This window comes from Stenella coeruleoalba, assembly GCF_951394435.1.
Source record: "Stenella coeruleoalba genome assembly, chromosome: 13".
Classification (NCBI taxonomy): domain Eukaryota; kingdom Metazoa; phylum Chordata; class Mammalia; order Artiodactyla; family Delphinidae; genus Stenella; species Stenella coeruleoalba.
In genome coordinates, this window is record NC_137159.1 from 69,628,509 (window position 1) to 69,642,973 (window position 14,465).

General features: G+C 54.6%; 1 protein-coding gene across 1 annotated transcript; it reads right to left on the reverse strand.

Annotated features, from left to right (window-relative positions):
- Nucleotides 1-1,899: 1,899 nt before the first annotated feature.
- CIMIP2C (ciliary microtubule inner protein 2C) lies at nt 1,900-14,219 on the reverse strand (the record flags this gene model as incomplete). The annotated part of the gene is made up of 4 exons (XM_079940782.1): nt 1,900-2,064; nt 13,252-13,346; nt 13,782-13,975; nt 14,146-14,219. 4 exons carry the CDS (start codon nt 14,217-14,219, stop codon nt 1,900-1,902), a joined length of 528 nt encoding a protein of 175 aa, XP_079796908.1.
- Between the last annotated feature and the right edge of the window lie 246 nt (nt 14,220-14,465).

Sequence of the window (14,465 nt, forward strand, 5' to 3'; positions counted from 1 at the left end):
CTGCGGGCGGGGCGCTGGGGGAAATCTGACTAGAAGAATGACTTTGTCCCCATCCCTCCCTCCCTTCTAGAATATTGTTTATTCAATAAAGCAGAAGAAAGGCCTTTCCTTTTTTCCATCAGTTCATCCTTTTTTGAGTGCAGGGTCATATAGAAGGACTTTTTATTAAGAACTGCTCATTCCAGGGCTTAAGTTCTCCAGTGATGCCAAGACTGGGATGGCCAGTCCTTTTGAGGTCAATACATGTCACAGCAGGGACCAGGCCAAATGGGATGAAATTCACCAGGAAAATACACGTCCTGCCCTCCCTTCCCTGGAGCCTCCGCCCAGCCTCTCTTCTCGACTCTTGGGTGCAGGCTGTACAGAGCTACGCGCTGAGCAGTCTTTCCAATTGGCGCCTGGCTTCCCAAGATATCTTGGCCCCCCTCGGCACCCCTGCACTCTCGGGACGCGACAGTGTGTGACCAGCGATCAGGGTTTATTTGCTTTGCCCTTCAGCCAAACCCTGGAATGAATTTGGCCACCACAGGGGCTCTTTGGGGCCCAGCTGCTCTGGCACTCAGGAGAGGCCCCTTAGGGGTTCTCTGAAAGCTGTCAGATGCCTACCTGATGCCCTCAGAGGAGGAGGTGTCTAAATGCTGGCTCACAGGGGAAGGTCTGTTTCACCCTCCGTGTACTTGAACCTGCTGTGGTTGCCTTGCCTTTAGGGGAAATAAGAGCCCTATGGAGTCCCTTGATCAAATCCAGGAGGTGCTGGAATGTTGGAGAATTCCTATGGTGTGGGTACACACCTGACCCAAGGTTCCCATTCTAGATCCTGTCTCCAGAGGGGCTGTCCCCTGCATCCTGTGCCCTGTCCCGCAGACAGGAGGCCTCCCAGGAGGTAGTAGGCAGCAGCCTCCAGACCCCGAACTTCCCAGGCCACGTCCAGATGTGACCTAGGAACCCAGTGTCCACTCGGGCGTAAAGGTCCCTGATGCTCAGCGATGCCTTGAAGAGTGTCTTAGTCTCAGGTCCCTTACCTCCTGTCCCCTTCTAGAAACAGTCCCAGGGGTAGGTCCCAAATCAGACTGTCCCTGCCAGTCTGGGAAGAATGCAGAAAGTGGTTTCTTCTCTCAGGCACCACAGGGCCCTCCGGGATCTGCGTCATCCCCACCCCACAGGGACCACAAGCAGAGTGTGTAGTGGAAATAGCAGAGCCTGGGACTCAGACAGGCCTAGGTTCGAATCCTGTCTGTGCCACTTCTCAGCTGCATGAGTTTGGACAATTCTTTCCAGCTCTGAGCCTTGGTGTCTTTATCAGTAAAGTGGGGGCAACACCCCCTCTCTCACAGGCTATTGTGTGAATGAAATGCGGCTGAGCCGAGGCTCAGGTGGGAATTCCTTTGCATCTGACACCGGCGCAAGCGTTCCAGGGCCGCTGCGCCCTCCTTCTCAGACACGGCACAACGGAACTTCCTTGATTATCCCATTGCAAGCAGATGGGACGTATCTCTTGCCTGAGTGACCTGCCACCGAGACTCAGGAGCCCTACAGGCCTCAGGGGAGAGGTGTGTGGGTCCAGCCGCGTGCTGACACAGCCCTCAGGGGAGAGGTGTGTGGGTCCAGCAGGGCGCTGACACAGCCCTCAGGGGAGAGGTGTGTGGGTCCAGCCGCGTGCTGACACAGCCCTCAGGGGAGAGGTGTGTGGGTCCAGCAGGGCGCTGACACCGCCTTTTCTTGGCTCTAACACCTGGGGTGAGCATTGCACAGGCCCCTCAGACACCGTGCTGTGTGACCCTCAGTGCTGTCCTGCTGTGGCCAAGTGGTCCTGGGGCTCAGAGGAGAGGAATGTGGGATGGTCACGGATAAAGATTTTATTCCAAAAATCCAACCTGGTGATGCCGTGGCTCTCAGGCATCAGGCTCTGAACTCGAAGTAGCCGTCCCGCATCTGCCGCTCCTGTGGGGAGACCCTCTTCCCTGACGGGAATGTCTGGTAGGTCCTCAGGTTCTCAGGGGATACTCTTTTTTTTTTTTTTTCGCGGTACGCAGGCCTCTCACTGCTGTGGCCTCTCCCGTTGCAGAGCACAGGCTCTGGACGCGCAGGCTCAGTGGCCATGGCTCACGGGCCCAGCCGCTCCGCGGCATGTGGGATCCTCCTGGACCGGGGCACGAACCCGCGTCCCCTGCATTGACAGGCGGACTCTCAACCACTGCGCCACGAGCGAAGCCCAGGGAATACTCTTAAAATGTGCCACTTCTTCTTCAGCCCCAGAGGAGGCCTGGGAGTGAGGATGGAGCTAGTGTTATGCAGTGAACCAGGTAGGGAGGGTGAAAAAGGCCCATTTCCCAGCCGTGCTGCCGATGACCCTGCCGGCTGCCCATCCGCTTGACACTCGAGGTCAGAATGACTTGTGTTTGCACAGCGTACAGTGGTTAAGAGCAAAGACATAGGTGTCAAGAAGCTGGGATGGATTCTGGCCCAATTCTTGCAGGAAGTGTACACATGTAATAATGGACTAATGTCGGTACCTCCCTCCTAGCTCTGTTTTGAGGAGTAGATGAAGTAATGCGTACAAAGCACTTAACATGATGCTGAACAAGGAGCAAACACTCAACAAGTGTTATAAGAAACGTGCCGCTGCTACTGATGATGATGGTGATGGTGGCGGTGACAAAGATGATGGTGGTGGTGACAGTGATGGCAGTGGACCTCAGGGAAGGACAGGGACTTTCCCCAGGCCACAGAGATGATCGGGGTAAAGCCTGAGTGCAGACACGACCCTCTTACTCCCAACCACCTAGCTGGTCCCCTGTGTTAGATGTGAAGCTGCCAGGCAGTTTGGAGAAGGAACAGAGCTGGGCGTCCTGGGGTCCCACAGCTGCAGGAGAAGCAGATCCTGCCCGGAGAGGTCTCAAGGGGAGACTTGTCCCCAGACAAGGCCCTGCACTGTCTCCAGGGATGGACTGACTCAGAGCCACCCCAAGGGTGGAGATGGCCAACCTAGCATCCTAGAGTTGGCGTGGGGAGATCCGGGTTCCCTCCAGTTCTGCCTTCAACCAGACTTGCCGTGGCACAGGTTCCCGAGGCCATTGTGGAGTCTCAGTTTCCATATTTAGAAAATGCGTCCATCTGTCCTGCACAGAAGAACCTATAGAAGATGTTAAGTTGTAGCTTTAAAAACCATTAAACTCCATGGAAAGGGTTGCTGCCTTATCCATAACAACAATGGCAAGGCTCGGGGCTCTTGAGGCGAGCAATGGGTCAGCCTGGAGTTGGAAACCCAAGATCTGCCCACTGACCTCCCGATGCCCCCTACTCCACAGGACACCTCACAGCCTAGACTTCTGATCTCCCTGCCTGGGTGGCAGGAGGGAGAGTGAGGAAACCACATGCCCGATTATCTCACAGGGCAGAGCTGGCCTTCCCCGGGAGAAGAAGCTCTCCCAGATAAAAGCAGCAAAGGGTGGACAGGAAGGAACTTTCACATTTGTTAGAGGGACGGTTGGACTTTGAAAAATATGTTCACGTCCCTCAAAGAACATTTTTTGAGTCTGGGCTGGGGCTGGGGCTGGGGAGACAGCCCTGCTTTGTGTAGTACCCTCTGGGTCCACCAGAGGGCAGACGCTCCTTGCTGCACCGAGGGGCTGTGCTGGCGTTTGGACGAGTGTAGCTGCAAGGCTGCCATTGCAGGGGGAGAAGCCTGCAGACTCAGGCCAGCAAGCATTATGGGCTTTGCTCCCAAACTCCCAGGGCAACTGAAAATGCTCTTCCTGATTCCGCCCATTCAGGTTCCTGGCATCCCTCCTGAGGCTGCTGAAATCTTGACCCCCTCGCTCTGTAACTGTCACGCTGTGTATTGTGGGGTAAAGTCTTAACTCATCACCCTCTGCGACCAAGGGGCCTAGTGGGAGGGACAAGAGCAGGGCGAGCAGAGACGCTTGGGGACACAGCGAGCACAGCAGACACGGTTCACGACCCCTGGTTAACTGAGACTCACACAGAGAGAACCAAGACTTGTTTGGGGAAAGGGAGGGGAGAGGAGGGACGAGTTGGTGACATCAGAGAGCATGGGAATCAGACTTCGGGCAAATAAGAGATCAAAGCTCCCCAGTCAGCACAGCCTCCCCTGGGCTCCCCGCCCTCTGAAACCTGGCCCTGCCCCCATGTCGCCACTGAGGTCACTCTTGCAGAGGTCACCAGTGGCCCTCCTGCAGCGCTGGACACTGTGGACTGCTCTCTTCTTGAAATATCACTCGTGGTTTCTATTACTCTGCTCTCTTGTTCACTGTTGGTTTTCACCAACACCTCTGTCCTTTCCTTCTCAGTCTCCTTCTCATCATGTTCCCTCTCTGCCCACTTCCTCTGGGGTCTGTCCTGGGCCCACCCAGTCTTCCTCGTGATGGCCTCCATGCCGTGGCTTAACCTTCACCTGTGTGTGCAGGACCCCTGGTCTCCAGCTCCAGCTCAGAAGTTCCCTCCAAGTTTCAGACTCCTGTGTACGGTTGCACACTGCGCATCTCCCTGGGATGTCCCCCAGGCCTCACCTCCCACCTCCACCTTCCCCAACAGTCTAGTCCCACCTCCGTGAAGAGCACTCCGCGACGTCCAAGACAGCACGGGCATCCATCGCCCCCAGCTTCATCGCTCACATCCGGTCAGCCAGCAAGCCCTGCAGCTGCGTCCCCGCCGCCTGAGCTCAAGCTGCATCGCCTTTTGCCTGGACCGCGGCAGCAGCCTCCTCCCTGCTCTCCTACCTGCACTCGTACCTCCGGCCCATTTTCCACACTTACAGCCAGACTGAACTTTCTGAAGTCAGCTCCTTAGCGTGGCAGGCAAGGCTGTCAGTGACCTGACCCTTGCCTCTGTCTCTGCCTCATCAGTTACCCTGCAGCCCGGTTGTGAACAGTCGTTGCGGTTCCTGTGTGTAATTGCTCTTCCTGCCTTCCACCCCGCCTTTCCCCTCACTCTCCCCACTGGTGTCTTGCCCTGTGCCTTCTGCCATCAGGAATGACAAACCTGTCCACCACCACCCCGTCCCCTGCTCCGAGCCTCCCGGTACTAAAAGGCCCTTTAAGACTTGCCTAAATGTCACTTCTTTGAAGAAGCCTTTCCTTGCCGCCTCTTCTAAGTCTAGGTGGGTCCCACTCTCTGTTCTCTCTGTGCCCTAAACCCCTTCCACCAATCTCACCCTGTCCTGCTACTGTCCGCTTACATCTTGTCTCCCTGCTAGACGGGGAGCTTCTCAAGGGCAGAGTTGGATCACATCTTACGTTTGATCCCCAGTTCTCCGAACCGTGTCAGGCACATGGTCTGTGGGCAGGAAATGTCTATTAAACAAATGACAAGGTGAGTAGCTGACGTTCCAACAGTATCAGTGATGTTACGGTGGGACCTACAGACACAGACACTGAAAGCCAGTGGCCATGCTCCAGGGCCCTCCAGTGCATCTCCTGAGACCACCCTACTGCAATGCTTGACGTCTTACTTCCTCTTGGTTGAGCTCCCTCCCCGACGTGAAAACATTCCCAGGGAAGCCCCGGAAAGTGCAGGGAGCCGGCCAGGCCACTGCCAGTCGAGGGTTTCTCCATTTCAGGAACTCGTCCTGCACCAGAGGCCAAAGCACAGTGAGGCCTTTGAAGACGTGCTTCAGTATTACCTCTGAGGGCTGCCCTGGGCCTCAGGCTCCTCACAGGTAGAACGGGTGTTGGCCTAGAGTTAGAAAGAAATGCATGATTTCATCTTCAGATGAAAGGCAAGAAAGCTAAGCACCGTGGTTACTGATGCACCTTCCAATGGCCTTGCACTGTAGGCAGAACAGGAGTCCTGCCCCCGTTCCTGGTCCTACCCTCCCTCCGCAGCTCTACCTCCCTGCGATCCTGCAGCATTCGAGGCTAGCCCGGGGCCAGAGCAGTGAGCGACGGGGCTGCAGAGTGGGCAGCAGAGGGGAGAGACCCTCCACTGGACTCAGGCCTTTCTCCAGCCTCACCTCCCTTGTCCCTTGCCTTCCTTCTGCCCTGGGTGCCTTGACCATGGTGGTCCTAACCCTCTCCCTCCTGCCTCAGTGACCCTTCCTGTTGGCCCCTCCTGAGTTCCTTGCTGGCGGCCACGTCTCCTGTCCTCGAAAGATGGTGGGGTTGGTGAGTGCCTGCGAGCCTGTGGGGTCGCCTTGGCCACTTTCAGGACGGAGTCCTCCTCTTTGCCATGGCCTTCCCCCTCCTGGGCTGCAGCGCCCTCTCCTGCCTCACCAAGGCCTCACTCCCCCATCCGTCCCTCCCTGTCTCTCGGCCTCTGTCCCCCCTCCCAGCCATCTGGGATCTCTCCTGCTCCCCTAGTGTCTTCTCCTCTGCCCACAGACATTCAAACTTTTCCTAGATTGCAAAATTCCACACTTGGCCTTGCTGCTTTCTACAACCCTTTCTCTTCCTTTATTTCCAAATTTCTCAAAGGAATCCTCTTCACTACTTTCTGCCTTCATTTCTTCTACTCCTATGTTTTCCTCCTGACCCGTCACTTGAATGTGTGCTTTTTCATGAAGGTCATATGAGATCATCCAGTCGCCACATCCAACAGCCTTGGCCCCCACTTCCTCTCTGCAACATTCGCACTGGTGAAGAAACTCATTTGGAAGAAGCATCACCTAAGATCAAGAGGCAGAGCCCCTGAAAGTTCTTTGGGCCGTGTGTGAAATGTCATAAACAGAGCACTGCCATCGTCTAGAAGTCAAAGACAAGCGGTTGGGAGGTGCTTCCTCCTTCCCGGCGATGAGTCACTCCGTGTGGAGGGAACTGTCCACCAGCCGTCTCCAGCCCCCACTTGCTCTTCCACATTAGAAGTGGAGGAACATCTACCTGGGGGGGCGTGAAGCCCACTCTCCCTCCCTCTTTTGCTTGGAAGCAAGGAAGGCCACCCTGCTCCTCCATGCCCTTTGGGGGACCCACTCTGCCCTTCAGGAGGAAAGCCTGCCCCAGCCCAGCCCGGCCATCTCATCCGGGCTCAGCGTCAGCCCCACTCTCCGACGCCAGCTTCCCCTCGTTTATCTTTTTTCTCAAGTGGTTCAGAACGCAGGGGATGAAAGAGGTGCCGGTCACCAGCTGTTGCCGAACTCCAACACAGAGAAAATGAAGCAACAGAATGAAAACTAAAGAAACAACCGTCTACAGCGCTCTGCAGAGAAAAGAGCATGACCCGAGAATATCGAACTGGCCAGTCACCCAGGTATAAAGGCAGCTGCATGAAAGAGCTCAGGAAATAAAGCACCCAAAGCTCTTCTTGAAAGCAGTGCTCAATGATGAAATCCTGCCAACTAAGAGACGGTTCAAAAGCAAAAACTACTCAGGAATGTAGAACCTCTGTAAGAATGACTGGTGGTTACTTCACATCTATTTAAGTGCAGAGAACCAAGAATAGCTACTAGGTGAAGGCTGGCTGCAGAAAAGAATGTAAATGTTATAAAACCTGTCAAAGGAAAAAATAATTTAAGCAATAAAGTTGGGGGTGGGTGGGTGGAGGGGAGATGGGCGTGCACTTAGAATTTCTAAAGCATAGTTCAACCCGTGGCATCTAAAATCGAAACACGTTGGTGAAAATAACACAATGTAATTACTCTAACCCCTTAACGGTGCTTATTCTCTATCCCTCAGAGGGAACTTTTAGAAACAGAGATCTCTTATGATGAATTAGCATTTATCTAAAATCTGTTCTTCCACTTTACTTCGGTATCTTTCTCTTCAGTTAAGTTTGAGTAACATTAAATTTCATGCTTTTCATTTTAAAATAGTAAGTATGGTAAGATCATATTTTTATAAAATTGCTCACTTATCTTTCCATCCATGGACCCATCCACCCATCCATTTAGCCTTTTATCTGACTATACACATAAAAAGAAAGCTAAAATGATTTTTAGGTTAATTCTAGGTGTTTGGATTTGGGGTGATTTGTTGCGTTCTTCTTTACCTGCACAGGTAATACTTTTTAAGAGAGTCAGATGGCATTAAGAGTTACTTTATCAGAAACCCACTGTGTGCCGGTGCGATGCTAGGTGTCGAGAATACAAAAGCCTGCATCGCTCAGCCCTCCTTCCTCCCGCCTCCCCCTCATTCGGTATTTATTGAGTCCTGGTGTGTGTGTGCAAAAATGGTGCTGGCAGTCAAGGCTCTTCAATGCAGGAGGGAAGGCCCATTCCCCTGAAGGTCGGGTGGGGAGAGTACTGGTGGAGCTCCATGAAGGGGTCTCCATGGGGGGAGGCTTTGAGGATAACCTCAGCGTGGAGGAGGACGGACTGCAGTCTGGCTCTCTTCCCCTGCTCATCTCCTAGGTGCTGGTGTTGCCCCAGGGTCCTCTTCTCTCTTCAGGGACCCACTCCCTGTGGGAGAGCTCGTCCACGTTAGACTTCCAACACCGAGGACACCCAGATCGGTGTCTCCAGCTCCGACCCTCCTCCCGGCTACAGATCCACACACCCAGCTGCCCAGCGAGCGCTTGCCCGGGGGCCCCAGACTCAGCACAACTGAAGACAGCCTGCTTCTCCTCCTGGCCGTCTCCGTCCTGGCTAACACCGCCTCACCTACCAGAAACCGGGCATCACCCTGCCAACCGTCACATCCAGCCTCTCCCTAAGTCCTGCTTTTGCTCCCTCCTTAGTGACTTTCCCACTGCCCTCCTCCATCCCATGGCTACCAGTCCTCCTCTTGCTTACCTGGACAGCCTCAGATCTCCTAGCTAGTCCCCTAGACCAAGTGTCACCCCTGCAGCCTGTCGTCCACACTGATGCCAGAGTGACCTTTCATCATCTGATCACCATGGCTCACCTCTCTTTTCACTTCCCCACGGGCGCCCTATGCCCCGGAAGTGTTACTCACATCCCTGGGGCCCCACGTGCTCTCCAAGCCTTCACACACGTTTCCTCCACCTGCATCTCCTCCTGCCTCCTGGGGCATCTCGCCCTGACTCACAGAGCCAGGCTCCCTGTCGCCTCCCCTGGCCCCCCACCCTCTGCCCAGCATCTCTGCCTCACAGCAGGATTACGATCCTTCATCGACATCAAGGTCCACATGAGCTCAGCTCCTCTGCTAATGAGTGTTCTCTTCTATCCTCAAAACCTGCACAGCCCCGACACATGACAAGCACTCAGTAATGTTCACTGAAGGACGCCGAAGTCCAGAAGCCGGGGGCACCATTTCCTGGAACGCTGGGCTCCAGAGAGTCCCACCCACAGGGGCGTCTGTGCACCTCAAAGAAAGGAGCTATAGAAAAGTGACATGTCATCGTGATTCTTGTCTTTGCCACCCCCAGGCTCTCTGCCACACTCCTCCTCTGCTCCCTGCTTTCCCACCTTCTCTGAAAGCCAAGAATTTGCATCCCAATAGAAGAGAAGCCCTCTCCTCCGCAATCCTCCTAAGGTTCTGCGTGGGCTCTAGATTCCATTCAGCCCCTCTTGCTGTGGGCGGGGACCCGTGCACACGCGCACGTGTGTGTGTGCGCGCACGTGCGTGCCCATGCACATGGTCATATTTATTTAGCCCTCGGAGGGCACGTCTTGACTAGTAGGTCTATGTCCCTGTACACACTTACATTTGCGAGCTGTGAGCATGACAGTGCGGTTCCATGGTAGAGCCCCGTTTTTGTTGGGCGTGTGGCATGCCATGGTGGAGAGGACAGAGGGGCACGACATGTTTCACAATGGGGCATCGAATGGTCCCTACGGACCCTCACACCTCCTCCTCGACCCCTTCGTCCAACCCTGCCCCTCACCCACCTGCGCACCACACAAGCTTGGAGAAGGTGCTCAGCCCGGTCCACAGTCAAAGCCCCCTGTGGTTACTGTGCACGCGGGGAGCCATCCCTCCCCGCCTCTTAACAGCACTGCTTGGTCCCCCAGCTAACATTCAAATTAATTACCGTTCGCCATCAGGGATCCCACGAGCAGCTTATTCACTAATTAACTTGTTACTGTTCAGCCTGTTCTCATTCCAAGAGCACCCTCTTCTCCACACACTTCCTGCTGAGTACGGTTCTGGTCAGATCCCTCCCTTGGGCAACAACCTTCAAGGGCTCCCCATCACCTGGGAAATTAAGAACAAACTGGGCCAGGTGCTCAAGGCCCTGCTTGACGTGGGCCCCTGTGAGAGGTCTTTCCAGTCTCATCATCCACTTCTGTGTCCCAGTGTAACTGAGCAGGACCCTATGGGGCTTTCCAGCGACAGAATCCCCAACCATGTCCTCCAACTGCTTCTTGTCTGTAGCAAATCTTCAGCCTCCTAGGCCTTCCCAGAGTTCCAAAGAATCAATTTAATAGAGACGTGAGAAAATGCAGAAAGAAAGGAAGACAGTCAAGCAAGACAAAATAATAACAGTTCAGCCATTAAACAAAGTCAAGGACCTCTAGTTCCTCCGCAAGGACCATAGATAATATTCCGAGCCATGTCCTTTGAGCCATTTTGCAGATACTGACCCCACCAGGTGGAAGAAGTTAATTGTATGCTGCCCGCAAGGACCTAGAACCCAGACTGGTTGGAACCAGAAGGTTGATGATGGTAACTCCTGATGACCTCACCACCAACCAATCAGAAGAATGTCCACGAGCTGATCACACACCCCACAAACCCCCTCCCTCACCCTGTCTTCAAAAGCCTTTGCCTGAAAGCCTTTGGGGAGTTGGGGGCTTTTGAGCACTAGCTCCTTGGACTCCTTTCTTGGTGCCCTGCGATAAACGCGGCACGTTCCTTCACAGCAACCCAGGTCAACGGATTGGTTTCACTGTGTGCAGGCAAGAAGACCCAAGTTTGGTTCGGTAACACCAGCTTTGCCACTCCAAGCAAATAGGCCATTTGTTGCTTTCAAAGCATATTCTGCTGGTACTTCCTCCCCATGCCATCCCCTCCGTCCAGAAGATGTTTCCTCCTCTCCCCAGATTGTGATCTTATCCATCCTTCAAGGTACGTTTCATACACCCCCTTTCCCATCGAGCCTCTTCCGACCCACCCATAGGCCACGCCTGTCCCTGCCATTGAACTGTCTTCGATCTTTGTGCCTCTCTTATGTCTCAATTCACATTCTGCTGTGTTGTAATTACCTGGGCCCTAGTATATTCTTCCTATCTGAACTGTCAACTCCATGGGGAGAGAGGGCTGGGTTCTACTCATACTTGCATCCCTGGCACCCAGTAGATGCTCTGTAAGTATTTGCTGAATTGAACTGACAAATGGGAGCACATCTCTATGGGCTTATGATTCTTCTGCAGAGAAGGAGGGTCCCTGTTACGAAGCCCAGGTTGCCGGAGCCGCCCATCCCCTGTTCTTAGGAAGTCTCCCCAGTTCCTCAGGGCTGTGTGAGTGGCATCAGGTAGCTATGTGGGCACTTGGGCCTCCTACATCCTCCTGGGCAGACGGCTTTGCTTTGTCCCCCAGGATGCACGGGCAGGTCAAATGTTCGGACTGGGAGCTCGGTGAGGTGTGGTGGGAGGCAGAGCGCAAAGGGATGGGTCCCACCTAGATCTGACCTGCGGGCAGGAGGCACAGAGTCTCACTGAGCCAGTCTCATCCCTCCAAAAGCCTTACAACCCCGGGATCTCTGACCCGAGAGCTCCCTGCTCCCTGCAGGGAGGGCACACAGGCCAGAAAGTGGCACAATGTCTGAGGGCTGTACTGCCCAAAGTGGCAAGGGAGCAGGTGGGGCATCCTTGTCTGAGGACCAGCATCCTGTTCCCCTTGGTACCCAGAATCAGGCCTTGAACGCTGTAGAGATCTAACTGATGATAACTGCTAGCAGTTGGGGAGAGCAGGGTGTTGAAGTCACACAGACCTGGCTGGGCAACCTGATGAAAGACCTCGGGCAGTTTTGCATCTGGGTTGACAACTGGGTTGTTGTGAAGATTTTTTTTTTTTAAGTTTGTAAAAAGCCCAGCTCAGTGCCTGGCATATAATAGGTGCTTATATGTGGGGGTTCACAGTGCTACCACAGGGCATCAGGGACCTGGCTCCAGCCCAGCTCTTCCATCACCAGCCTGAGGCCCAGGCAAGTCCCCATCCCCCAGGCCTCGGTGACCACGTCTGGAACGGGAGGTGGTGGTGGGGCTGGACTGCCTAGCTTCCGAGGTCCTCACCCCTGCAAGTATTTCTGCCTCTCTGAGTAAAACTGGTAAGGAGGACGATCTGAGTGTCAGAAGAGACTGGTTGCACTTAAAATCCTGTGATTCATCTTTGAAAAGACATACAAAATAATAATTACCCAAGTGTGACAGGGAATCTTGGATTCTTTCATTACGTTAACAAGTTGCCAATAAGGTAGCATTTAGACACATAAGACAGCTCAATTCACTCCTTGTTGATGAGAATCTTTAGGGAGAGCACATCCCTCCCAGAAAGATCCAGCCAAGAAAGTAACACATACAGGCTCAGCTGCTCAAACCAGCCCATCCACGCTTGCAACCTTATTTATGATTCACTTGTTATCCCAATTTCTAGATCAGTCGGAGGACAGGGCACTCAAGGGAACTGCAGACGAGTGGCGTGGATAGAGAAGTATCCTGGGATTGCTTCTGAAACATGCAGCTTCCCTCCCCGCAACCTGGGACCGAGTTGGGGAGCTGTGGGGGAGGGTTAGGTTCCATTGGAGACTGTGGTGGGCTTAAGACAAAAATATAGCAATGTACGAAATCAAATTTCATGATAAACACCCAGAGTGTGGTGTAAACACCACTATCCAAGGCTGCAGAGATGGTTTTGAACTAAACCTTATGTAATTACACCAGACTGGGAACCCCTCCAGGGCAGCCCCCCACTTGTTTGTTTTAACCCAACACCTGGCCCATCCCAAGCACTCAACACATCTTTATCAAAGGAATGCCTAAACGATTGAAAGAATTAAGAGGAAAATCCTTAGTCATCTTCTCTAACACACCTGGCTTGACTTCCGCAAACAACTGTGACCTGGTAAATCAGCTTTGTCTGATGGGAACCGAAGCAGCTTTTGAGCTCTTTAAGGCCCAGGAAAGGCCCTGTCCCCCAAGGGGCTGGATTAAAGCTACAGAACCGGCCCCTACTTACTGTACTACCTCTGTGTGCAGAAGTTATTTTAATATCACAGCTCCTCTATGTCAGCCTTATTCTGCTTCAAGACAACCCAAACGTCACACAAAATATACACTGAGACCTTTTCTTTGTTTTGCAGCCTGTTTAGTTTGCAGAAGAGAGCACGTGTTTTTCCACCCACGTGGAGATCCTGCCTGCAAAACTCTCAAGACATTAATTTCATTCATTCTTTCAAAACAGATGTGTAGGTGCCGTGCAGGCGGCTTCTCAGAATCCAGCCCCCATCCTCAATGGCCGTGTTGACTGGTAGAAGAGAGGAGACAATCTCACAACCTGGAAGAGGAGGTTGGGAGTGGAAATCTCAGACACTTTGAGAAAAAGGACCAAAGAATGGAAGGGAGCGGTCGGACTTGCACCTTAGCTGTCTGGAGTGTGAACACATCCAGAGAAAGGAAAAGTAGGTTTTGCCCTGCATCCGAAAGTGCTAAAGGTAGGGCAGGTCTGGGGGCTGGGAAGCTTTCAAGGGCAGCATTCTGTGAGGATTAAGTGAGGTCAGTGGGAGAACCGAGGAGGCGATCCGGTGGGTAGCGCACACCACCAAACGTTACTGCCGGTCCTGCCTGGTCAGATTCTTCGAGCCCCGCTCCCGGGTGCCCACCCGGTCGCCTTCGCTCCTTCAACCAACAAGTAATTCATGTTGCGGGAATCCTGCGTGCCCGCAATGTAGTGGGGGCCGAAGAACCCGCTCCCTTCTCGGGGACTCCTCACCCTCTTGCTCCTGCCCGGCATCTCCGAACACCAACCCCACACGTCGTCTCCCCCGCCTCCCGCTGACCCGGACCCCAACCACGGTTATCCCGGCCCGGCGGGCTCCGCGCTCGCTAGGTACCGACTTCCTACCGAAGGGGGCCTGGAGAGCCCCCGCCGCGCCCAGCCACTGCCTGCTCTGAGAGCGCAGACCCCTGGGGAGGCCACCCCGCCAGGTGAAAGCTTGGCGCCCCGGGTTCCTTCGGCCCCCAAAGGGCGGAGTTTGGAGGCCGGTGGAGGGTTTTGTGGAGGGAGGAGGGGAGAGACCGCCCGCAGGGGCTCTGAGCCCCAGGTTCAGGCGAGGCCTGGTGTGCGGCGGTCATACCCGGGCATGAGGCCGGGGGGCACGTAGGCGGCGTTGAACTCGGTCAGTAGGGCGCCCGCACCGCGGGAGGCCATGATGGGGGCGGCGAGCGCGCAGCGAGCCCGGGCGCTCTGGCCACACTGTAGACAGCACGGGTTACCCGGCAACCGTGCGCCTGGCAACGCCAGGGGGGCTGCGCCGCCGCCGCGGCGTTCCGGGGCCCCGCACCCCGCTCGCCGTCCTCTTCTAGGAGCAGCCAGGCGGGGCGCGCCCGCGAGATGTTCCCGCATCTCCACGTGCTCTCCTGTGTGACCCCGCAAATCGCCGCTCCCACCCAAGCC